Source organism: Poromitra crassiceps (assembly GCF_964638095.1).
Source record: "Poromitra crassiceps genome assembly, chromosome: 19".
Classification (NCBI taxonomy): domain Eukaryota; kingdom Metazoa; phylum Chordata; class Actinopteri; order Beryciformes; family Melamphaidae; genus Poromitra; species Poromitra crassiceps.
This window is the reverse complement of record NC_139646.1, coordinates 25502500-25527111: the sequence shown is the minus strand read 5'-3', so window position 1 is coordinate 25527111 and position 24612 is coordinate 25502500. Positions and strand designations below refer to the sequence as shown.

The 24612-nt window shown below is 45.6% G+C and overlaps 2 protein-coding genes and 2 pseudogenes across 5 annotated transcripts in view; 3 read left to right on the top strand and 1 right to left on the bottom strand.

Moving 5' to 3' along the window:
• LOC310793661 (phospholipid-transporting ATPase ABCA1-like) overlaps window positions 1-6759 on the top strand; it is a 76203-nt gene extending 69444 nt beyond the window's left edge. For both annotated transcript variants that reach the window (XM_083655509.1, XM_083655508.1), the window contains exons 39-49: window positions 444-588; window positions 971-1094; window positions 1211-1340; window positions 1694-1877; window positions 2419-2525; window positions 2788-2929; window positions 3300-3434; window positions 3537-3640; window positions 4267-4359; window positions 4759-5002; window positions 5516-6759. In XM_083655509.1, the coding sequence (XP_083511635.1) occupies window positions 444-588; window positions 971-1094; window positions 1211-1340; window positions 1694-1877; window positions 2419-2525; window positions 2788-2929; window positions 3300-3434; window positions 3537-3640; window positions 4267-4359; window positions 4759-5002; window positions 5516-5659 (1552 nt within the window). In that variant the 3' untranslated portion in view covers window positions 5660-6759. The remainder of the gene's footprint in view (window positions 1-443; window positions 589-970; window positions 1095-1210; window positions 1341-1693; window positions 1878-2418; window positions 2526-2787; window positions 2930-3299; window positions 3435-3536; window positions 3641-4266; window positions 4360-4758; window positions 5003-5515) is intronic.
• A 2753-nt stretch (window positions 6760-9512) lies between these two features.
• Window positions 9513-13770, top strand: spink4 (serine peptidase inhibitor, Kazal type 4; the record flags this gene model as incomplete). Its single annotated transcript, XM_083655870.1, has 4 exons — window positions 9513-9564; window positions 10218-10249; window positions 11304-11413; window positions 13725-13770. The coding sequence occupies 4 exons, from the start codon at window positions 9513-9515 to the stop codon at window positions 13768-13770; spliced, it is 240 nt and encodes a 79-aa protein (XP_083511996.1).
• Window positions 13771-14746: 976 nt separating this feature from the next.
• LOC310793991 (intraflagellar transport protein 88 homolog pseudogene) lies at window positions 14747-19116 on the top strand (annotated as a pseudogene). Its single transcript has 2 exons — window positions 14747-17270; window positions 19037-19116. The product of its transcript is annotated as an intraflagellar transport protein 88 homolog pseudogene (transcript).
• Window positions 19117-19273: 157 nt separating this feature from the next.
• LOC310793990 (cilia- and flagella-associated protein 91 pseudogene) lies at window positions 19274-21511 on the bottom strand (annotated as a pseudogene). Its single transcript has one exon. The product of its transcript is annotated as a cilia- and flagella-associated protein 91 pseudogene (transcript).
• Window positions 21512-24612: the final 3101 nt, after the last annotated feature.

The window sequence follows — 24612 nt, the reverse complement described above, 5'->3', positions numbered from 1 at the left end:
TCAAAGTTTGATCAGGCCTAGATTATGGAGAAGTGTGCGTCTGTCTGTCCATCTGTCTAACTTTATTTGTATACCTCTTGTTGTGTCGTCATCCCCCCCTTGCCATGGTATCGAGTATCGCTATTTTCCTGGGTATCGGTATTGAAGTGGGTAGAAATTATAGTATTGTGACATCCCTAGTAGCAACCAGGTTATCTTACCCTCTTGCGTGTAGGATTTTGCAAACTCTCCTGTTTTTTTCAGCAGTCTTTTGTCTCGCTGACTTCAGCGTCTTCTGAAATAAAATGTCTCTTTGTGAACAACGAAAAAGCTGAACCTAACCGTATCCCACTGGCCAGGGACTCCGGGAAGCGTACTTACCTCTGCTTTGCCAAGACACCTTTTTTTTTGTTTATTTTCTCTTCTCTTCTTCTCTAACCTGTTGACTTTGTGTCTCCCTCCAGCTGGTCCATCACCCCTCTGATGTACCCTGCCTCCTTCTTCTTCAAGATCCCCAGCACGGCCTACGTGGTCCTGACCAGCGTCAACATCCTCATCGGAATCAACGGCAGTGTGTCCACATTCGTCCTGGAGCTGTTTGGAAGCAATGTAAATCAACTCTAATCAAACTGAATGAGTTTAAACCAGCTTATTAGATCAACTCTAATCAAACTGAATGAGTTTAAAGTGCTATTTTGTAACATTTCACCAGCTTATTAGATCAACTCTAATCAAACTGAATGAGTTTAACGTTCTATTTTGTAACATTTCACCAGCTTATTAGATTACATTTGGCTGTTTAGCAGATGTTTAACAGATTATCTATGGAGTATAATATGTAACAATTCATGAACATACCTATTACATTAGATGCAGGTGTATGGAATGGGAAGCAAACAGAATAAAGTGTTATTGGTAATTCCATAGTTAAATTGTCCCTCACTTTCATGGAGATATGAATGATTTTACTGACGTCACTTGTCTGCTTCAGGAGATCGGCGGTATCAACGACATCCTGAAGAACGTGTTCCTCATCTTCCCTCACTTCTGTCTGGGCAGAGGACTGATCGACATGGTGAAGAACCAGGCCATGGCCGACGCTCTGGAGAGGTTTGGTAAGTACAATAGTTTTTAGACTCTTCACTCTCCCTCGCTTAACAGCTATCATTGAACTGCTTCTAAAATATTCCACGTGCTTTTCTAAATGTGTGTTCTGGCCGTGGTTCTGTAGGAGAGAACCGGTTCCGTTCCCCTCTGGCCTGGGACATGGTGGGGAAGAACCTGTTCGCTATGGCCGTAGAGGGCGTGGTCTTCTTCTGCATCACCGTCCTCATCCAATACCGCTTCTGCATCAAGGCCAGGTGGGTAGGACGTGCTTTCTGAACCTAGGGTTCTTCTGGAACTCTCAAATAGGGATGCACAATATTGGAATTTTTTGATGATATCCAATATGCCGGTATTTTCCCAACTCTTTTCACCAATTGTAGATACCAATACATGCACACTTTCCCAACACCTAATTTCACAGAACATCAAGTCGCTCCTGTAGTGGAATGAACACATTATTATGCCTCTCTTATCATGATGGCAGATACAGACATGCTGTAAATACAATGCTTTTCAACATGTGCAACATCACTGACCTATATTTATGTGTCTGAAGCCTGTCACGTGCCTTGAGACTGAGCTGTGCTCTGTCCCATGTGGTTTCCAGGTCATCCAGCAGCCATCTGAAGCCCATCGGAGAGGAGGACGAGGACGTGGCCCGAGAGCGACAGAGGATCCTGAGTGGAGCAGGACACTCGGACATCCTGGAGCTCCGGCAGCTCACCAAGGTCTACAAGCGCAAACAGAAGCCGGCCGTGGACCGGCTGTGTGTGGGCATCCCCCGTGGAGAGGTGAGACATCCTCGACTTTCTACATAGAAACAGTGAATTTTCATTCTACCCTGTCCCTTTAAGTTTTGCACTCATATTTCCTTTTTGATCAGCTGTCTGGCCCCTGTGGCTCTTACTCTGGCAAAAACATGTCATTGTTGCTCGTAATGTTGAAAATGGTTAAAATTTGCTCTTAGGTCTAAATGTCTAAAATATAAATTCAGTGCTCCCAACATGGCCCGATGTAAAAAGAAATTGGCAACTTTACCACTCGACTTTACCTTGAGTGGAAGCACTTCTTCATTGGTCAAGTCAAGTCAAGTTTATTTGTATAGCACATTTCATACACAGAGCCAATCCAAAGTGCTTCACATAAAATGGTTGACACAAGGAAATAAAAGAATAAGAGTCTAACATATACATTTAATGTTTATTTTATGTTTTATGTTTAATGTTTGTTCACATTAGAGCTCAATATCAGTTAGGATATGTCCTGATGACCGTGTTGAACAGTTCATCACCAACACTCACCGACTCTCACATGCTCTTTCTCTGTCTGCAGTGCTTTGGTTTGCTGGGAGTGAACGGAGCAGGGAAAACCAGCACCTTTAAGATGCTGACAGGAGACTCTGTGGTCACCAGTGGAGAGGCCTACCTGGCTGGCAAGAGGTGAAACAGATCAAAAAAACATATCATTAATATCTCGCCTTAAAATGTAGTAGAACCCCATGAAGGTCAAGTTGATCTGAAAAATGTATTTAGTTCAAACGATTTAAAACAGATCACCACACTACATAATGACACTTTAAGAAAAACCTTGAAATAAATTGCATTTGTAGTGGGATTTATCTCCTTTTCAGTTATATATATATATATATACACACACACACACACACACACACATATTTAATGTGTATATTTCTCTCTCCAGTGTTACTACAGAGATCGATGAGGTGCATCAGAACATGGGCTACTGTCCCCAGTTTGACGCCATCAACGACCTGCTGACTGGCAGGGAGCACCTGGAGTTTTACGCCATCCTGAGAGGAGTGCCTGAAAAGGAAGTCTGTGAGGTGAGGATACACACACGGTAGTCTGTCAAGCCAGTCTATCTTCCACAACCTCCAGAGACAGTCTGTACTTCAGCACATTAAAAATTGGAAAGTAGAAGTTGTCATCTTCCCAAGAAGTTTGGTAGTATTCGACCAATCACGACACATGTAAACAAAACCGACGGAAGTGATTGGAGAAATTAGCGAATTGTCCCGCCTAGCATCCATTTTGACCACCTTCCTCCTCTGTGAAGTACAGACGGGTAGACAGAAGCATTTGCAAACACGCGCCTATTTTAAGAGACTAGCCTAGACACACACTTGCACAGACTTCACAAGAATTTAGGTCTGCCACTGTTATAGTCTTAACCATTCCTGTGCTGTCCACTAGGTGGCAGAGTGGGGCATCCGTAAGCTGGGGCTGGTGAAGTATGTGGACAAGGCTGCGGGCAGCTACAGCGGAGGAAACATGAGGAAACTGTCCACTGCTATGGCTCTGATAGGAGGACCACCTGTCGTCTTTCTGGTGAGTAGAACACACACTCGCACAAAGCATGACAGCATGACTCTGAACTCTGCATTGTTCTCTAGCAGCAGTTGAGTCATATTTGTTGTTTTCTGTTGACAGGATGAACCCACAACAGGCATGGACCCTAAGGCCCGCCGGGCCCTCTGGAACGCAATCCTAAGCATCATCAAAGAGGGACGATCTGTGGTCCTGACCTCTCACAGGTTAGACTGGAACCACATTTCAATTAGGGATGCACCATATTGGATTTGTTTTGCCGATATCCGATCGATATGCTGATATTTTCCAACTGATTGACGATGTGATACATGCACTGTATGCGCACTGTCCCCCCAGCTAAGTTCAGAGACACGTCAAATCTCTCCTGTAATGGAATTAACACATTATTATTATTATGCCTACTCTTATTGTGATGGGAAACTGGCAGATGCTGACATAAATACAATGCTTTTCAAAATGCACACATTCACTGGGCAACATAAGAAAACTACTTCAATGTAGGTTATGTAAAACGTGGCATATTTTTTCATTTTTGTAACATTTTCTTTCGCACAAAACTGTAAGATGCATTCTACTTAATCAGGCTTTGATGAGGACGATGCTCTGCCTGAGACAATCCTGTCATATCGGCAGGAATGTTCGTTTCGGGTCGATGCAGATCATTTATTTTAAAGCCTTTATATCGTGGTGCATCCCTCATTTCTATAGTAGCAGGAGTCATGCTAGACGGCTGTTACTTTGTGTCTTGACATGACTCAGCTAATGCTGTGTATTGTGTCTTTAACCTGACATACATGACTCAGCTAAATACTGTGTATTGTGTCCTCAGCATGGAGGAGTGCGAGGCGCTTTGCACCAGGATGGCCATCATGGTCAACGGCAGGTTCCGCTGTCTGGGCAGCGTGCAGCACCTCAAGAACAGGTGGGTTCCAGGGTTCCCACGCGTCCTTCAAATCCTTGAACGTTTGTGAATTTGAGGGTGTTGGGGGGGCGGATGTGTTTTATGGAGCTTCCTCCTGAAGGGAGATGTTTGTTTTTCTCCGCTGGCTGGTTTTGTCGCTTTTGGGCAACTTTAGGAGTGATGAAGTAGCACTTCATAAGGTGGCGAAGAGCGCCAAGATCTATCGCATGCCGGTGAAAACACGGATTGACGTGATATTACATCAATGGCGGGGAAGCGTTGTCTCTTAAATTAAATCTCTTAAAGAGTTAGCATGAGAAATTGACGAGATGAGAAATTCAAACTACATCGCCTGCAGAAAATCCAAGGACAAAAGAGTGCACTAAAGTGAACATGTGCTTGTCTGTGTCTTCTCTCCAGGTTCGGTGACGGCTACACCATCATCCTGCGGGTGGCGGGTCCCGACACGGACCTCCGGCCCGTGACGGAGTTCATCGAGCGGGAGCTGCCGGGGAGCACGCTGAAGGAGAAGCACCGCAACATGCTGCAGTACCAGCTCCCCTCCTCCCAAACCTCCCTCGCACGCATCTTCTCGCTGCTCTCCAAGAACAAGGAGGCGCTCAGCATAGAGGACTACTCTGTCTCCCAGACCACTCTAGACCAAGTAAGCATGATGACACACCCACTGCTCCCCCGTACAGAACTACATGGCATTGTTTCATTGAAGCAGGGGTAGAGGTCAAAGCACTCGCCTACCACCGGAGACGCGGGTTCGATTCCCGGCGGTGGTACTTCCGACGTGGTCAGATGTTCCTACAGACACAATTGGCACAACAGACACAGTTGGTGGGTGGGAAGCCGGTGGGTCGTGAGTCCTGGGTGCTGCACTACTGCCTGCTCTAGTCGGTCGGGGCGGGGAGAGGAACTGGGGGGAATACCGTGATTCAACCCACGCGCTACGTCCTGCTGGCGAAACTCCTCGCTGTCACACCTGGTGACTGCGCATGTATCAGATGAAGCATGTCTACGGCTCCCCCCAGATTGGCAGAGGGGGGGCAGGGGGTGGAGCAACCACCGGGGGCAGCAGTGGGAATTGGCCAAGTGCAATTGGGGAGAAGATGGGAGAAAAACAAAAGAAAACTAATTGAAGCATCATTTCTGTCTCCTTTCCTCTCAGGTGTTTGTTAATTTCGCCAAGGACCAAAGTGACGAGGACCACCTGAAAGACCTCCACCTGCACAAGCGGGACGCTGTGGTGGTGGACGTTTCCCACCTCAACTCCTTCCTCATGGACGGCAAGGCCAGGGAGAGCTGCGTCTGATTCCACTGCAGCCACCAGGGGGAGCCCTTCCACCCCACCCCAAAAAACATAACCACCACTAAACCCAGGGAGAGGCGGACAATGTTCCTGTTTTTTTTGTGTGTGTGTGTCTTTTTTATTCTTATCATTTCTCAGTGGACCTGCGAATAAGCTCACAGCCTCTTGGAGAAGAGAGAGAAAGAGAGGAGGCGGGGACTGCAGGGGTTCAGACACTGAAACAAATGAAAACTCAATGCAAATCAATGCAAATCTTATTTAAGAGGAGTAGGTGTTTGTGTGAGGGTTGGAGACTGGTGCTTCTCCTTCACCAGACGGACGCGGGCACAGACTTGAAGAGACGTGGTATTGAGGTGTGAAGTGTCGTAGGCCTTCGTGGCGCTACTCACTCACTGGACGAGGTCAACCAGAAGCATCTCTGGTTTGGATGCTCACCAGTTAAAATAGTAACCAGTAGTCAGTCGGTGGGACTGTGTATATGCTACTCTGTACCTTGAGATGACAATGTAAAAAAAAAAAAAAAAAAAAAAAAAAGTTCCCATCATTCACTGCCAACTGCAACGGGATGGACGGACAGCTTTTTTTTAAATTCAGGGTCAAACCTCTCAATCTCTCTTCGTTACCAAGCGCAGTTTATAGTGAAATTGGTGGATGAAGGCATCTACAATCCAATTGATTTCACCCTGAAATAGCCAATCAGTTGATTTGATCCGTTAAGCTTATTTTATTTTTTTATAAAAATGCATCTGTTTCGTATTTGTTTTGATAGTGATTAAGACGGATAACAAAACAATCTTCTTTTTTCTTGTTCCGTTGTTGTTGTCGATGTCCGACCGTGACGTTGTCCAGCAGTAGTGGAGAGTGAGAGAGAAATCAAAAACAACAATGTATGTAGGCTACCAAGGAATGTACGGGACGGACAACAACGTGTATGTAGGCTACCAAGGAATGTACGGGACGGACAACAACGTGTGATGGACAAAAGCACAAAAAGGAACTTGACTGCTTTTTAAAACGTGTCCTTCATTGTAAAAAAAAAAGAATAATGGAATGTGGTTTGCTTGATGTCTATACGAGCAAATGGGCTGCTTTGACTCGCCGAGGATGGACATATGGAGGAAGAGGATGGACACAAGATGGCCGCCACGCGCCGGCCATTGCAGTCGGCAGCTGTGACCTCACCACCCAAAGCCTAAAGGATTGCTAGATGTGTTGGGCTGCTCTTTGGGAGTATCTGGGAAATATATATTGCATGCTTTCCACCGGGCCGCACACCGGGACAATCGTCAATACGTCTGTGTGTGCCAAAGCATGATTGGTCAGATGGGACTGAAATGTCCCACTCTGTTGTTGGATTGGCTGGGCTTCTTACTCGTAGATGTGGACGTCTAAATCCTAGGACAGTACCTGTTCCATTAACACATGCTTTTATATATATATATGGCGTAATGGCCGCCAGCACACATGTGGATGTTATGTAGGCCAACACGTTTGTGATATTGTCAAAACAGTACCTGTGCCAAACGGAGCCGAGCACCTCTGATCAACCAGCATAAGGCGGCGAGGGGGAGGCAACCGCTTTGTCCAAGTCATGCTTGTATCTCAACTGTTTATTTTGTAACCTCACCGACAGAGCTCCTCCTCCCCCGACGGAGCTCCTCCTCCCCCGACGGAGCTCCTCCTCCCCCGTTTCCCAGCAACTAGAAACAAAGAGACAGCGCATTCAGTGTGTGTGTGTGTGTGTACAACCCTGCGCTCTCTCATTCACGTTCCATCAGCAATTCCTCACGTCTTTGTATGTTGCCGGGCAGTTGCCAAACGTCCAACGTCTTTCTGAAAGTTGTCCTCCGCGACAAAGTCAACCCCTTTTCTACCATAACGGTAACTCACATTTTGAGTTTGGGATGTATTACACAAAATCACCCCCTCCCTCTCTGCTTTTAGGGCCCAAAATCAATATTTCCAGAGCTAGTCGGTAAGTCAGACAAAAACACAAGTAAGGGACCACATAGTCCAGCAATCCTGAAGGGGTTCCTCGTTATTTCTGGGCTCTAATAAATGATCATCAATCCTGGCTTCCTCTACGACCAACACCGAGGGTCCAATCCACCCCGCCACCCCCTGCCATGTATAAACCTACTGCCTGAGCACTTTAAACACATAGCAGCCATTGGTCTGAACGATGTCGAGGGGGCTGCTTATGGCAGATCCAACATCATGAGAATATTCAAACATAAAGCCGCCACTGGAACACAGACACAACTGCATTACACATGTGATACGGCATTTGTTTGAAACGTGAAATAGAGAATGGAAGCATAACGAGAGTGGCAATTAAGAGACATTAAGTGAGTTAAACAGCAGTGAATAGAACAGATGTGATATATGAGAGAGGAGTACAGTATCATGGCGATTTCCTCTTCTCGTGCTCAATATTATTTGTTTACATTTTGAAGTATTAAATAACGGCTGTTTGAGTCTGTTACTTGTTGTGTACAGTTACTTATTTACATGAATAAATACATTGATACATTTTCAAAATATAAATTGGTATTGGCTCCTTCCATGTTAAAATGGTGTGTTTGTGTGCAGGGCATAACAGTGGTATATAGATGTGTGTGTGTGTGTGTGTGTGTGTGTGTGTGTGTGTGTGTGTGTGTGTGTGGGGGGGGGGGAGGAGGAGTGCATTTTCCACAATTCTATATTTATATAGATAATAGATGATAATTCACACATTAAGAAATAGTTTGAGGACATTGACCATAATATACATTATAACTGCATCTTTTCAATGAATCATGCACTACCTTTTTAGATACTACAACTTACTGTCTATGTGCTCTACTAAATTGCATTAGTCCCCTATATACCCCCTATATACCCCTCCCTACCAGACACCAATTTGTGTCTTTTTTAGGAGGGGGGGGGGACAGGGGGTCTTTATGGTGAGATAGCAGGTCAACAGTATTCCACATAGAAGTGGTAACACATCTGAAAGCTGGGGAACTGAAGGTTAATTTGAGATGCAGCTCAGCGCTGTGTCAAGTCTTTCTAGTCATAAATGTGTAATAAAAAGTATTTTGGTTCGGCGTCTATTCAAATGTTGAAAGTGTCTTGGGCTTAGAACATAATGATGATGGAACTTATATGATAGCCATCACCATGCTCAATTAGGACTCATACGTTTTTACTTATGACCAAACGCACCAGACGCCTATCCTACCCTGAGGCCACGCAGCTTGGAGGCAGTTTCATTTTGGCGTCCTTGTTAACAGGGGAGACTGATCACACCATAGAGCCGCGAGCAGCCAGGCATGAAGTCAGTGCAAGTTGTGAGCGAGGGCAGGGCAGCGCAGCAAAACAGAGTGAGGCGGGGAGCAAAACAGTGCGTTGCTTCTGAGATATGCTTTTGGTGTGAACCTAGCCTTACGCTTGCTAGCCTTGTCATTCACACCAAAAGCAAAACTCTGTTTTGCCCAGCGCCGGTCACAACTTGTATTGACTTCATGCCCTGGCTGCTCACATACTGTGTAATGTGAAATAGGCCTGATACAGCCTCTGAAAGACAGTATAGCCTAATGTCCGCCGCGGACACAAGCATTCAAAGAGGATATGGGGGGGGGGGGGGCAGATTGGTATTTTCTCAGTATTTGGGGGACACACGACCCCCCCTAAAGAATGTGTGGTTACGCCCGTGTGTTTGTGTTTGCATGTATGTAATGTGGCAGAGGGCTTGTCTACAGGCAGTCGCCTGAGTCAGCAGGCACCTGTTGTGTTCCCACACACACACTCAACTCTGCTAAAAACAAAGGTTCAGACATTTCTGCTCACTCTTGCCTGTTTATCCAGCAACATCATGACTGGTAAAGTGCTTTTCCTGGGACTCCTGCTCTTCTTTGTGGCTGCAGGTAACAGGAAAAAAGAAAGAACAAATATTTGAGTTACCATGAGTTATTTATTTATTTATTTTACATTCTAGATCAATTCTTGTCTTGTGAAAGTCCACAAGGCTTTTTTTTATTATTGATAAACAGCTGCAGAAAATACTCGTCTGAAAAAAAGTATTTGCATACATTCTAACAACTATATGTTCTGTACTGACAAATATGGAACACGACACGTGTACTTTATGTATGTAGAATCTACATACATACATACATAAAGTACACGTGTCGTGTTCCATATTGTAAATTGTAGATAAATCTACAATTTATGAAGGAGATGCATATCATATTACTATAATGGGCACTTTCATGTATGCTAGACCTGCATGTACATACATGTGTTTGTCATGGACTATATTTTTGTATGTAGTATACAGAATATGTGAAAATATTTATACTACTAATATTTTAAAATGTTTTCTCATGCCAGGATTCATTATAGAATATAATGGCGTGCACATAGTATACGTAGGCCTATGTATTATTTTCATGTGGCACATGTGTACAATCAGTTTTTGCATGATACAAATCTCTTGATTTGGACTGAACTGGAGCTTGGAACGTATCAATATTGCCTCAGCATTTATGAATTGAGATGTGGTCTGCTTGTTTTCTAGATGCTGAGGGGAATTCTGGACTACTGAGGAAGGTGACAGATCCTTGATGGAAACATTTTACTTTCATGTGCATACAAATGTGTTTTGTCTATTCGTGTGTGTGTATGTGTGTGTGTGTGTGTGTGTGTGTGTGTGTGTGTGTGTGTACATGCACGCGCATGTGTGTGTGTGGTTGCATGGGTTTTGAGAGAGAGAAAGCGAAGCCACTTTTCTGTATACAGGGTTCCCACCGGTACTTGAAATCCTTGAAAGTTTGTGAATTTGAAAAATAAAATAAAAAATAAATCAAGGTTTTTAAAATAATAATAATTAACTCTTTCCCCGCTAGCGTTTTCATCGTATTTGATCATTTCTTTATTAGTAGGCTCACCTCTCAACATGGGAGCAACATTTTAGTCCTACTCAGATTTTTAACCCCTTAAATGCTAGGCACAAAAAGTGAATTACTTTCCATCCCATAAATGGTTTTTTTGTGATGGATTGCAGCAACATTGAATTTGAGACATTTTTAGTTCTTCTGCAATGTCACATTGCTAAATACACTGACCTAAAAAGCTATCTGTACAGTAAGTTACAGTATAATTATTTTCCTTCCCATAAATGCAAAGTGTATTTTTCTTGGGGTGATTATCATAGCCTGGGATATGTCAAAGATTGGCTGGAAGTTGTTGTTGTTGTTGTTTTTGCAGTGTTGTGTACCAGTAGGTTTTTAGGAACTATTTCTCCTGCAGGGAGACAGGAAATGGCTCTAACATGGTATGAGGTATACTTTTGTAACAGACCCCAAAATAACTTCCTGGGGCAAATTTCAAGTCCGTTTGGACTAATGAATGCACACATTAGCGTAATATGAATATTGAAAGCATAGCCTACACAAAATGTACCAGCATGGGAACGCTGTATATGTAGACTGTATAGAATAGAATAGAATTGAATAGAACACCAAGGAAGTTCACTTGAATCTGTTCATTCTGTGTGTGTGTGTGTGTGTGTGTGTGTGTGTGTGTGTGTGTGTGTGTGTGTGTGTGTGTGTGTGTGTGTGTCCGTGTGTGTGTGTGTGTGTGTGTGTTTTCTTGTGCTTGGCAGCCATCTTGTCCCGACATGGAGATCATGGCGTGTCCTTTGAACATGGCTCCTGTGTGCGGCAGCGACGGGAACACCTACGCCAACGAGTGCACCCTGTGTGTTCAGAGACAGTGAGTACACACACGCGCGCGCACGCACGCACGCGCGCACACACACACACACACACACGCGCGCGCGCACGCACACGCACACACACACGCACACACAGCTGCTGCGCTCTCATGTAACATTATCGCTGTTATTTATCCCCTAGTCTTCCTGGGGTCCACACACACACACACACACACACACACACACACACGTAACATAGGCCTACAAAGACACACAATGCAATCCCTATTATAGCTCAGTGGTTCTCAAAGTGGAGTCTGGGGACCCCCAGGGACCCTTGAGGGGGTTCCAGGGGGTCCCCAGCAGAAAGGCGAATAATTTATTTTCACTATAATTCCATCCATAAGTAACATAGTGACAGCAGGTATGACTGTTGTGGTCATGGGTTTCATACACTTTCTGTAATAAAACATGGAAAAGCAGAAACCTTATCAGATGGAGGATCCTTGGAGGAAATCTTATGAAGTGGGGGTCCGTGGTCTAATTTGTGTAAGTTTAGGGGTCATTCGGGTGAAAAGGTTTGAGAACCACTGCTATAGCCAATAAGCCACTCATCATACCCCAGATACCCCTCACCCATGCAAGACACGTTTAAAAACAAAGTTAAAGGATTCAAAGAATATGCAATGGAATACAATTAAGCAATATAGCATGAGAGCCAGTGTGTTGTGCCAAATATAGCCCCCTGATCAGCTGTTATCCCACGAGGCCGCAGGCCGAGTGGGATAACTGCTGAGCAGGGGGATATATTCCACAACACACGCAGCTCGAGTGCTATATTGCTTTTATAAAACGGTTTCCAAGTATGATAATATAATAATAATAATAATACTATAAGTCCGACTCCGACTGGCATGTCATTCTGATAGAGTCAGTTGAAACACTACTGTAAGGCGGGACCGCAAGAACATGCGGGTGATTTGATTGGATCGTTCTGGAGACTGAAGTTGACATTGGCCAATCCTGGCGCTTGCTGAGTAGCTGAAAGCTTTCTGGAAACCCCGACAGGCAGCTCGAGCGCAGCGCTGCATTCTCAGCGCTTGCTGAGAAGCTGAATGCTTTCTACAAAGCCCGACACCAACTAACGTTACGGGGTTAAATGCGGGGTTAACAGCCTTTCTTTTGCAAAGAAGACATTAGTCCGCATCTATTCTTGTACAAAACATCATTTTCTGCAAAGTATTAGTAAAGTTATAAGCGAAGATCGATTCACAAGGATCTGACAGCTGTCTCCGCCATTTTTTTTTTCTACGTTGTCATTTGAGGTAAGCCTTATTATTACTCTCTTAGTAAGAGAGTTGCCATGGCAACCAATAACCCATGGCCATGGGTTATTGAACTCGGTTACTGGAATTATACAATGGCTGTGAACCAATCAGATTGCTTGATTTGAGAGAGCCGTTTTATAATTAAGCAATATATCACGAGAGCAAGTGTGTTGTGGTGAATATATCCCCCTGATCAGTTGTTATCCCACGAGGCCGCAGGCCGAGTGGGATAACAACTGAGCAGGGGGATATATTCCACAACACACGCTGCTCGAGTGCTATATTGCTTTTATAAAAGGGTTCCAAGTATAATAATATAATAATAATAACACTATAAGTCCGACTGGCATGGTATTCTGAGAGTCAGTTGAAACACTACTGTAAGGCGGGACCTCTAGCAAGAAGATAGACGTGCGGGTGATTTGATTGGATCGTTCTGGAGACTGAAGTCGACATTGGCCAATCCTGGCGCTTGCTGCGAACCTGAGAGCTTTTTGCAAAGTCCGACACCAGAGCTGTACCAAGTAACGTTACGTCTTATTTAGAGATGCGGGGTTAAGAGTGAGGGCGCGCGAGAGAGGGGTTAAGACATTAGCCCGCGTCTATTCTTGTACAAAACATCATTTTCTGCGAAGTATTAGTAAAGTTATAAGCGAAGATCGATTCACAAGGATCTGAAAGGTGTCTCCGCCATTTTGTTTTTGAGGTACTTTTAGTAAGACAGTTGCGCCATCATGCGTCCATAATGACTCGTTGTAAGGACTAGTGACCCTCCATACAGCAGATCAGGAGAAAGCTGTTTGGCTCGAGTGCAGCGCTGCCTTTTAGTAAGAGAGTTGCCATGGCAACCAATAACCCATGGCCATGGGTTATTGAACTCGGTTACTGGAATTATACAATGGCTGTGAACCAATCAGATTGCTTGATTTGAGAGAGCCATTTTATAATATACAATATACAATGGAATAAAGACGTACTAAATGTTCTTTATACAGACAATGGTGAAGATGCACGCATGGTCATGATCCTTTTCTCTTTACAGAACAACCAGGATGGACATTCTGATCGCCAAGATGGAGAGCTGCTGACCTGCTGCCCAGGTAGTGATGTCACTGCCAAGTGGACCAATCACAATCCGCTCAAGTGGACCTGGTCTCCTTTCATCGGGTTGCCATGGCAACAGGATCCTAACGGGTTGTAAAATGTGTTTGTCTGAGAAATAAACATGAATCAGCAGAGGAACACATCTTTCTGATGATTTGTTTCTCTAATTTGTCTGCAAATCTCACCAACATGATGCTTGGATGAGGAAGTCTGGTGCAGATCGATATGAGCAAAACAAGGAACTAAAAAGCCCATAAATTCACTGCTCTATTTATCTATCTGTGTGTGTGTGTGTGTGTGTGTGTGTGTGTGTGTGTGTGTGTGTGTGTGTGTGTGTGTGTGTGTGTGTGTGTTGTTGTGACTTTTATTGTGGAGAGCGTGGTAAAGTGTGGGTTGGACTTTTATTGTGAAGGGCTGTGATTTTATTAAAGGCGTGCCACTAGGGGCCAAGGCCAGATTACTACTATGGTGTCATATATCACCGATGATGTCACAGACAGTGATGAAGTCATAAATCACAGAGTGAATTCATCATAGAAATACTGTAGCAGGGAAGGTAGTTAACTCAAACGAAACTAAAAACTAAAACTAGGTGTGGAAAACAAAACCTTTTTCCTAACTGAAATAAAAATTAAAACTAGACTAGATGAAAACAAAAACTAACGGTAACGATATTGTGTATTTAAAATATAGAGAAAATGTCTAGTTAGTCATTTTGGTCAAATTTGTCAACACGATGAGCATGAGGCATTGGTGCTGCATAATTATGTTTATTGAGACTGGGATGTCTACATCAAGTGCCTTCACAGGTGTTGTGTTTGTATTGTAACTAGAAACAGCGTCCTTAGACATTGTGACATCATCAGCGATGTCATAAATCATATAGGTAGGCTATATGTAGGACTTACCAGTAGCTAACAAGCTACTCCTTTTTCCATAGCCGGGAAAAATTGGTCAGACATGCAAAATGTGCATCTGGCAGAAGAAGATAACAAGTGCATAACAGGGTATAATGACTATAATCCAAAATGTGACTCTGCGGAGCATGACAATGATGCAGGCCTCCAGCAAGCAGTCAGGACAAGTAATGAAAGAAGATCACCAATGACTGCCAAGTTTCCTTGCATTCCAGCGGGAGGTCGTCCTTTAGGGATGTCCTTTGGATCTACGATCCCCATGGCCTCCTCACTAGGCAGACCCATGACTGGAGCTGTACAGGACGGAGCAGCCAGACCAATGTCTGCAGTTAGAGCAGCAGGTTACACATCCTCCGTGAGCCGAGGCTCGACATTTGAGCCTCTGGGCCAGTCCATAGGCCGTGCACCTCCACTGGAAGCCAAGAATGAAGACACTGTTGAGGAGAAGATCAATATTCTAGAGAAGAAAGTGAACAACCTGATAGAAGAGAGCTGCTTGGCTCACAGCCTGGGAGACTTACAGCTGGCTCTTGAGAAAGCCAAAGAGGCAGGGAGGAAGGAGAGACTGGTGAGACAGAGGTTGCAGTCGGGAAATGCCGACCACATCAATTTAGACCTCACCTACTCTGTTCTGTTCAACCTTGCCAACCAGTATGCGAATAATGGCATGTACCGAGAGGCCCTGAACAACTACCAGATCATTGTGAAGAACAAAGTGTTCAAGTACGCTCAGTTCACTCGTGTCAACATGGCCAACATCTACTTCAAACAGAACAACTACCCAAAAGCCATCAAGTTCTACCAAATGGCGCTGGACAAGATCTGCCAGATCGGCCACAAGGAGCTGAGGATCAAGATCATGCAGAACATCGGCGTGGTTTACGTCCGCATGTGCCAGTACTCGGATGCCATCACCTCCTTCGAGCACATCATGAGCGAGAGCCCCAACATCAAGACGGGCTTCAACCTCATCCTGTGCTACTATGCCATCAGAGACAGGGAGAGGATGAAGAAGGCCTACGAGAAGCTCATCTGGGTCCCTCTGGGCAGGAAGGAAGACAAGTACATCCCATCCAATGATGACACTCACACAATCATGGAGAACGAGGCCATTAAGAATGACAGGCTGTACCAGATGGAGAGAGAGCGAAAATCCCTGGCTGAGAAGTTCATCATGACCTCAACCAAGCTCATCGCTCCGGCCATTGAGAATTCCTTTGCCGCTGGATTCGACTGGTGTCTGGACATAGTGAAGAGTTCTCAGTATGTGGAGCTGGCCAACGAACTAGAGATCAACAAAGCTATCACCTACCTCAGACAGAGGGACTGCAACCAGGCTGTGGAGACTTTGAAGACGTTTGAGAAGAAGGACAGCAGAGTGAAGAGCACTGCAGCCACCAACCTCTCCTTCCTCTACTTCCTGAAGAAGGACTATGACCAGGCAGCCCGCTACGCCGACCTCGCCATTACCGCTGACCGCTACAACGCGGCAGCGCTCATCAACAAGGGCAACACGGTGTTTGTCAGGCGGGACTACGAGAAGGCTGCAGAGTTTTACAAAAAAGCAATGAAGAGCAACTCCTGCACCGAGGTGGACTGCACAGAGGCACTCTACAACCTGGGTCTGACCTATAAGAAACTGTATCGTCTGGAGGAGGCTCTCGACTGCTTCCTGAAGCTGCATGCCATTCTGAGGAACAGCGCTCAAGTCATGTACCAGCTGGCCAACCTCTACGAGCTGCTGGAGGATGCCCAGCAGGCCATCGAGTGGCTAATGCAGCTCATCAGCGTGATGCCCACCGACCCACAGGTCCTCGCCAAACTGGGAGAGCTGCATGATAGCGAGGGAGAAAAGCCCCAGGCTTTCCATTACTACCTTGAGTCCTTCAAGTATTTCCCTTCCAACATTGATGTGATCGAGTGGCTCGGAGTTTATTACGTCAACAGCCAGTTGTGTGACGAGGCTATTCAGTACTTTGAGAGAGCCACACTCATTCAACCCACCCAAGTGAAGTGGCAGCTCATGGTGGCAAGCTCCTATAGGAGAAGTGGAAACTACCAGAAAGCTATGGAAACGTACAAAGACATTCACTGCAAATTCCCGGAAAATGTAGAATGCCTGTCCTTCCTGGTGAGGCTGTCTACAGACATGGGATTGAAGGAAGTCCAAGAATACGCCACCAAGCTGAAGAAGGTGGAGAAGATGAAGGAAATCAGAGAGCAGAGGGTGAAGTCGAGGGGCAGTGCCAGAGGTCATAAAGAGAGGGTGAGTTCGGGGGGCAGTGCCAGAGGTCATAAAGAAGGCAGAGAGGGCAGTGCCAGCAGTGCCAGCAGCGCCAGCGGGCACAGCAGCCAGGGAGCCAACGCTAAGGGGGAGCAGCTGAGTTCCAAACTGAAGTCACTTCCTGGTTCCCAAGAGCCGTACGAGGCCATCATCCAGAAAGACCTGGATGCATCCTATGTGGATCCTCTGGGGCCTCAGACAGAGCGACCGAAGACGGCCGACAAGAAGCGTCAGGAGGACGACGACTTTGCAGATGAAGAGCTGGGAGATGACCTGCTGCCCGGTAGTTGCTCCACCCTCCTCTCTGTCAGGGATAAAGACTTTTTATACTCATTTAGATCAAAGTTATGAGGGCCAGTTTGGTTCTTGTGATTCAAATTCAGCTGTAAAACATTTGTCCCGTTTACCTCACAGTGGTTTTCCTTAAAACTGCTAAATGGACTGCATTTAAGTGCTTTATAATATATGCCTATATTCACCCATTCACGCACATTCACACGATAGCTGCAAGCTATCACGCAGGGTGCTGGCACATCGAGGGCAATTTGGGGTTCAGTAAGTCATGACTTGTGAAAAATCAGTTTTCCAGCTCCTCTCGCATCTGATTTTCTGAGTTTTGTCATATCTATTTTAGTTTTTCCCCTGGACTCTTGTTTCTGGCCTCTTGTTAATATATTTCTTGTCTAGCTTTGAATGTACTTATAAAGCTCAAAAAAGAAGAAAGGTCCACTCACTCTGTCAAAAAGTTATAAAAGCCTTAATTTAAATGGCTATTTCATTATGCAATGTTTAAAGCAGGCTGGAAATTCACTGATGATGGCATAGGCTGAATTGTCATGTCAGCACTGATGTCACTGTTGACATTGTGACACCATCAGTGATTATGACACTGATGACATCACAATTGCTTGAGTGACATCACTGATGACATCGCTCACTGACATCACAATTAAAGAGTTCACAAATCACTGATGATATCCAGTAGAATCCAGTAGGGAAACGGGATGGATAAATCCAGGAGGCGGTAAAGCAACATAAAGGATGCCAACTGCCATAAAACACCACAGAAGAAGAAGATATCAGGTGGAGATAGGAAAGAAACGGAGAAAGGGTGGAAGTACATAAGGAACCGGGGAAGAAAAAGGAGGGAACTGGTCAGAGTAACGTGATCTGCATGGACAAGAAGCAATTCCTGGCCTCCATTGCCGTGGTTGTAAACTGTGCTGCTGGTTTGAGTGGGAAGACGGAGAGGATTGAGATTGTGCTTCGCTGCTAAGAGGTTCCTGGATGAGGTGGACGTTTCTGGAACAGAGAGAGACAAAATAGTGATGGATGCATTTGCGCAAACTTCAGCAATGTGCCGCAAGGCATCCATCCAGTCTGCCGGAAAGCCATTAGAAGAAGAACAATGTCAACATTGAGCTAATCACTGATGACACTGACAACTTGAGTAAGTTGACTTGAGTAATTGTGCGGAATCTGCCTTGCCGGCCTACATCTGGCTATGTCTTACTGACAACCCTGAGGAAATATCCAAAATACTCGAGTGACAATTTTTGGGGGGGGATAGAGAGAGAGCGGTAGGAAGCTGACTGACTCACAACCCTGAGGAAAAATGACATCATCAGTAACACACATCCTGTTTTGCATACTAGTTTCGCCTAGTCTTGTTTTCTTCCATGTTGTTATGGGGGACAAATGTGCATGTTCTAAATATTGAAGCGGACATAATATCCACTGCATCCCCTCTTAAATCTATGCCTATATACGTAAAGACACAATAAGGTGGTTCATGTTAGCTTGCAAAGTTAACACAGAATGGATGAAACAGACATAGCTAATCTTTCTAGTAGAGATTTCTAGTATATATGTAAATTCCTCTTAGCTACAATTTGAGAAAAAATAAGAAAATTGATTTATGCTAGTTGCAGGGCCACATTGATTGTGAAGAGCGGTGCTGCTGCTGGCGAGCAGTGAGCACCATGCACGCCAGGACACCTAGGGGAACAAGGACACTGATGCTCATGCTGTCCAGCCTGCTTTCAACAGGTCTTCAGGACAATGCACAAGCTTTTGTCCTGGACCTCAGCAGCCACTTATCCAGCAAGGAAACTCCCCACTCCAGCTAGTATCTCAGCTTCCTCTTTGCACTCCAACTGGCTCCAAAAAGTTATTGATGTGTCTGACTTAGATCCATTATGATGGAGAGATTAATTCATTGCAACCAAGAGTTATGCTCAAATTTCAAATTTGAAACTGCATCTCAGTAAACTTTGCAACACTTCTTTAGGCTTCTCTTTGCTCAAGTCCCGTCAAGTCTTGGTGCTCCTCTGTGGTGTGGACTCTGCCCTGCTCCTGCTCCTGCTCCGTTGGGCCGAGCATCTCCTCTAGGAGGGGACCCGGAGGGGCCCCAGAAGAACTCTTTGCTGCCCCCTGAATGATATGCTGGGCCGCCTGCAAGTGCCTCCGCTGGCTCTGGTGCACTCTTTGCCTGACACTGATCTTCTTGAGTTCCGGGATGAGGAAACTGTACACCAACTCAGAAACAATCTCTTGTGATTGAAGATTGTTCCGACTTTCCTCCATGTCATATGCAATGTTGTTTACCTCGGTCGCCATCCTGCGGATCTCCTCCCTTGCCTGCTGGTCAGCTGTCTGATCCACATTGCCCAGGATGATGTCCTCCAAATACAAATCGACAGTGTCCTGGTGCACCTGCACCACTTGTCTGAAGATCTCGTCGCGCTCTCTTCGTATGCGCTGCTCCACCTGCCTCCTTCCACTCTCCTCAGCCTCTCGTAGGCGACGCTCTCTCTCAGCCAGCAACGTAAAGGCATGGATCCTTCGCTCTTCCTGCAGGCGAACCAGCTCCTTAGACATGGTGTCCAACAGGTCCACCAGCTCTCCGCCTACCATGCCAGCCTGATATGCCTCCTCTTGAGATGTCTTGTGTCTATGCAGCTCTTGCTGGGTTTTCAGGGTCTGTGTGAGCTGCGCATCATCTCTCAGTAGGTCCTGCTCCTCCCTCTGCAAGGCATGGGTCGTTCTCAGCTCCTGGATGAGTGCCAGACGCTGCTCCTTGCCCTTAAACATCTGGTACTGAATGCTTCTTCCCCTTAGCAGTTTCTGCAAGTAGATGACGGCCCTCTCTCGCTCCTCATCTCCGTCCGGTGGCTCATCCACCGTGGGTGTGGCTGGCCGAGGAACAGGCTTTTCAATCTTTATAAGGAAACGCAAGGGCTTCTTCTGCACCCCTCGCTCCTTCTCTTCCCTCAAGGCCTTGTATGCCTCTATCAGTTCCATATCTCTGCGCTCCGAGGGCTTGACCACACCCTTGCTGACTTTGGGTTTGGGTGCTTTCACACACAGCTCAAAGGCTGAGGCTGGGAGTCCTGCTTCCAGCTCTAGCAAGCCTTTGTATGTGTTGAGGTAGGGGCTTTTCACAACAAGGTTGAGTGTGTTCCCGTCAGAGACAACACCCCTGAGGGTCAGAGGGGCATATGTCTGAGACGAGTAGTCTGTATAGTCTTTGACAATGTCACGTCGTTCCAGCTTCCCCTCGACATTTTTGCTCTTGGCTGTCAGCTTCCTCAGTGAGATGACATGGTCATTGTGGATCTTGTGTAGCTTGGCCTCATTTTCTCTTAGGTGCTTAGAATAGTTCTGGTCCAGATTATCCTTTGTGGCCTGCTTCTGCGCCTCATCTCTCTGCCTCAGCAGGTCCCTCAGCACAGCAAGACGGGCGTCCTGCAACTTCTGGATTTCCCCTTCTCTGAAGGCCCATTCTTTGGTCTCCATCTCCTCCATCATACGTCTTCTCTTGTCCAGCTGGCTCAGGTCATCCAGAGGAGGCAGGGTGGCCTCCCAAGCATGCTTGGCACGCAAGCGCTCTATCATCTCCACTTCTGCCAGGCCTGCAGGCAGACCACGACCCCAGGTCAATGTTGCCAGTGTCAGGAGCTCTGAGGGAGTCATGCCCGGGCGCACCACATAGGGAGGGCTATAAGGGTCTGTCTGTACTTCACTCTCCCTGTAGTCTGTCTGGACCGCTACAGTGCGCTGGAAAGGGGTGAACTGTTGCTGCCCGCCACACTGTGCGCATTCCACCTTTTCTTCTGGCAAACCAAATATCTCATTTGGAGGAAGTTGCAGGGCAAAGGGAGAAGTCGGGTGTTTAAAGTACTTCCAGCGATCCGCTCCAGACACACGGCACCTCTCCATTCTGTGCCGGAGCTGAACATCCGGAATAACTCCACTCAGCTGCTGCAGTGCCTCTTTGCGTTGTTCCACTTGGCCTCGTGAGCGATGAACAATGAAGACAGGCAATCTGTCTGTGGTGTCCTTCTGATGGAGCAGGTTACTGAACACTGGCACTTTCCTCACTTTGTCCACAGACACATGAGCCTTGAGGTAGGACCTGGCATGGTCCAGTTCTCCTGGCACTGTGAACTCAGGATTATACACTCTAAAACCTTTACTGCCTTCATTTGTCTTATGAACTGTGCGACTGGTAGTCAGGCTCATTTTCTATTTTCAGATAAGTAGTGCAGTTACACAAACTCTACCGGTCCTACTTATATCCTCTGCAGGGAAGGATTCATGACATCACTGATGCTGTCACAATGCCTATGAACATTATCAGAGGGTATGACATCATCAGTGATGTATGACATGTTTGATTTGATTTGAAACGTTTATTTCTCGAAAGACCATTGAGGTTTGACCGTCGTCATTTACAATGTTGCCGAGATTACAAGCAAGCTCAAACATTTTCAAACAAATTCACAAAAATCACATTTCTTTAGTTTTTCAGTTTTTGCACATCAAAAGTTAATTTTTCAGGATTTCATTGATAACGGTAATCTACAGTATGGTGACCTCAGCTAGTACTATCACATTTCAACCAATCATATCACGACATGCCAGCTGTCAATCAATCTTAATTTCGAGGAGAAAAGTCTGCAGGCAAATGGCCGCCTAGTGCATGTAACCTGGCAGAATTTCTAGCCCATAAACTAATAACTTGGCCAATAAGTATGTAACATACAAAATAAAGCAAACGGTAATGTCTTCATTTGATGTAGAATGCAAAGGACATGTAACTGGCTCGTTAAACTCGCATTCCAGGAATATTGTATTTACCGCTGCTCTTTACCGTGGCGACTCGATGCTCCAAGCCGGCAGGCAGCACTTATGCCTCTGCGTGTCCGCACCGGTCCACACGGAAAGCAGCAGCTGGCTGCCTGGTTCTCTCTGGATCGCACTCGGGTAGTGCCAGAACACGCCAGGCTTGGTCTCAGGCAATATCTGTTTTCAGTCTGATACGTCACACGACCCTCTCTGAGACCCGGTTCATGTGGTCTTTAAACACTGTGACACTGATGATGTCACACAGATGACATCACAATTGCTCGAGTGACATCACTGATAACATAAAACTGACATCACCGACCACAGAAGAAGATCGACCACAGAAGAAGATCTGTGGTATTCTATGGCAGTTGGCATCCTTTTTATGTTGCATTACCACCTCCTTCTGGATGTATCCATCCACTGTTTCCCTACATCTCTTCTGCACAACACACAAACAAGGCAAACAAACAGGCTCAGACACAGGAAAACAAAAGAAAAGAAAAAAAAACATTATCGACACATTCAGTATTACGTTGTGCTACCAGTCACATAACATATGCTTGTATTGTGAGAGATATTGTGCCCGGGTTCCCACGCAAAGGGTCCATGAGAAACCAGCCAGGCGAGTCACCCGCCCCAACCTCAACGAGGTAGACTAGAAATGGGTCCCAAATAGCCAAAAATGTATTACCTACTTATACTCCATCGATGACATCACAATTGCTTGAGTAACATCACTTATGACATCATCCCTGACATCATGAGTCTATTTCTGCAATAACGGCTCCCCTGCACTCCCACAGCACTCCACTCCTGCACTTCTGTGCAAGCAGAACTTGAGGGGGGTCGTATCATAACCGGTCTGTGTATGAAAACATAGCGAAAGAGTTAAGAGCCTTAAACTCCACTCCAGAAGTAGCAGCACTCCACTCCACTCCACTCCAGGAGTAGCAGCACTCCACTCCAGGAGTAGCAGCTATTGCTCCACAGAAAGCCATCATTAAAAGTTTGACTCTTTCTCCTCCTCATTATCATCTGCTCCCATATTTGCTGACTTCCACTGTACAATAACTTATAAATGAAACCGTAAACAACACCGTCACACCGCCATGTTTACTGCTGTCTTCTTCCAGGTTTACCTACAACATCAGCATGCTGCGTGTGGCGTTGTTATTTTGAGCATGCAGGGTCACTTCAGAGCCGTGGCCTGTTCACACTGGAATCTGATATTGGCCACTTTTAAAAAGTCTGTGTGAACAGGCACACAAAAAATCAGATCTGAGAAAAAAATCAGAATTGGGCACTAAGGTTTGCTGTGTGAACGTAGCCTAACTCACTCACAAGTGGGCTTCTCAATCACTAATTGCTCACTGGTTTAATGTTGAAAGTGTGAATGATGTCATAATAGGATTGTGATGTCATCAGCAAAGCTGTGTTCTGTTTGTACCATTTGGATGCCACCAAGTTCAACACTGCACCTCCTCGAGTCCCAACACACCCGTGAAGTGTGAAGCCGATCGTATACGGTTCTCGAGATATGCAAAGGGCACCGTATTCCTGTAATGAATAGAATAGAATAGAATAGAATCACGGTGCCCCAGCCAGTGCTTAGTTAACTTAATATGATTAACGTCAGCTCAGTATATTTTGTGGTAAATAAATAAATAAATAAGTATATTTTGTCTAGGGCTCATAGCCACCAGCTGGTTAGCCAGACAATTAGCAACAGTGCACGTATGAGCGAACGTTAGCATATTAGCATACATAGCCATGACTTATGAGTGAGGACAAAGCACATACGTTAGGTTCCAGCGCTTGTACAGTGGGTGGTCATCTCTTTGCGACACGGGTTGCTTCACTGGGCCAGCGCGAGCAGGAAAGCCATCCCTCGATCAGCACAGCTTCCCAGGACCGTGACAACTGGGTCGATGTAAAGGGTTTACAGCCCTGCGCGGGGTTGACCCGGGCACTATGTGTGTGTGGTGCCACTCTACTACCAGCATACATATCCTAATGTTACACACTTGAAGGAAGACTCCAATCAGTGTGTGTTGGAATGATTAATTTCTTTTTACTTGGCATTCTGCAAAATTCAGACATAAAAGGTGTAGCTGTGTTACTGTATCAACACATTTCTGTCTGGTCACTATCACTGCAGACCGGAAACTATGCTTTTTTCCTTTAGTTAAATAAAAGTTACAAAATACAACATAAATAGCCTCAACATAATAAATCATACAAAACATTAATACTCTTTGTGGTGTATTCTAGTTCTATGTGAATCTTCTGTGTGGTTTGATTCTATGTGCTGTGACTAACATGAAGCCCGTGTAGAACAGCCAATGGTATGAGTCTGGGGGCGGGTTGTTATGGCAGTGTTCTTCCTACTTGCTAGAGTGACTGACAGTTGAATACATGTTGCTACGCTAATAAATACAGATGATCAGTTCACAGTCATTGAACATTCGACACTCTTCTCCCATCATCCCACT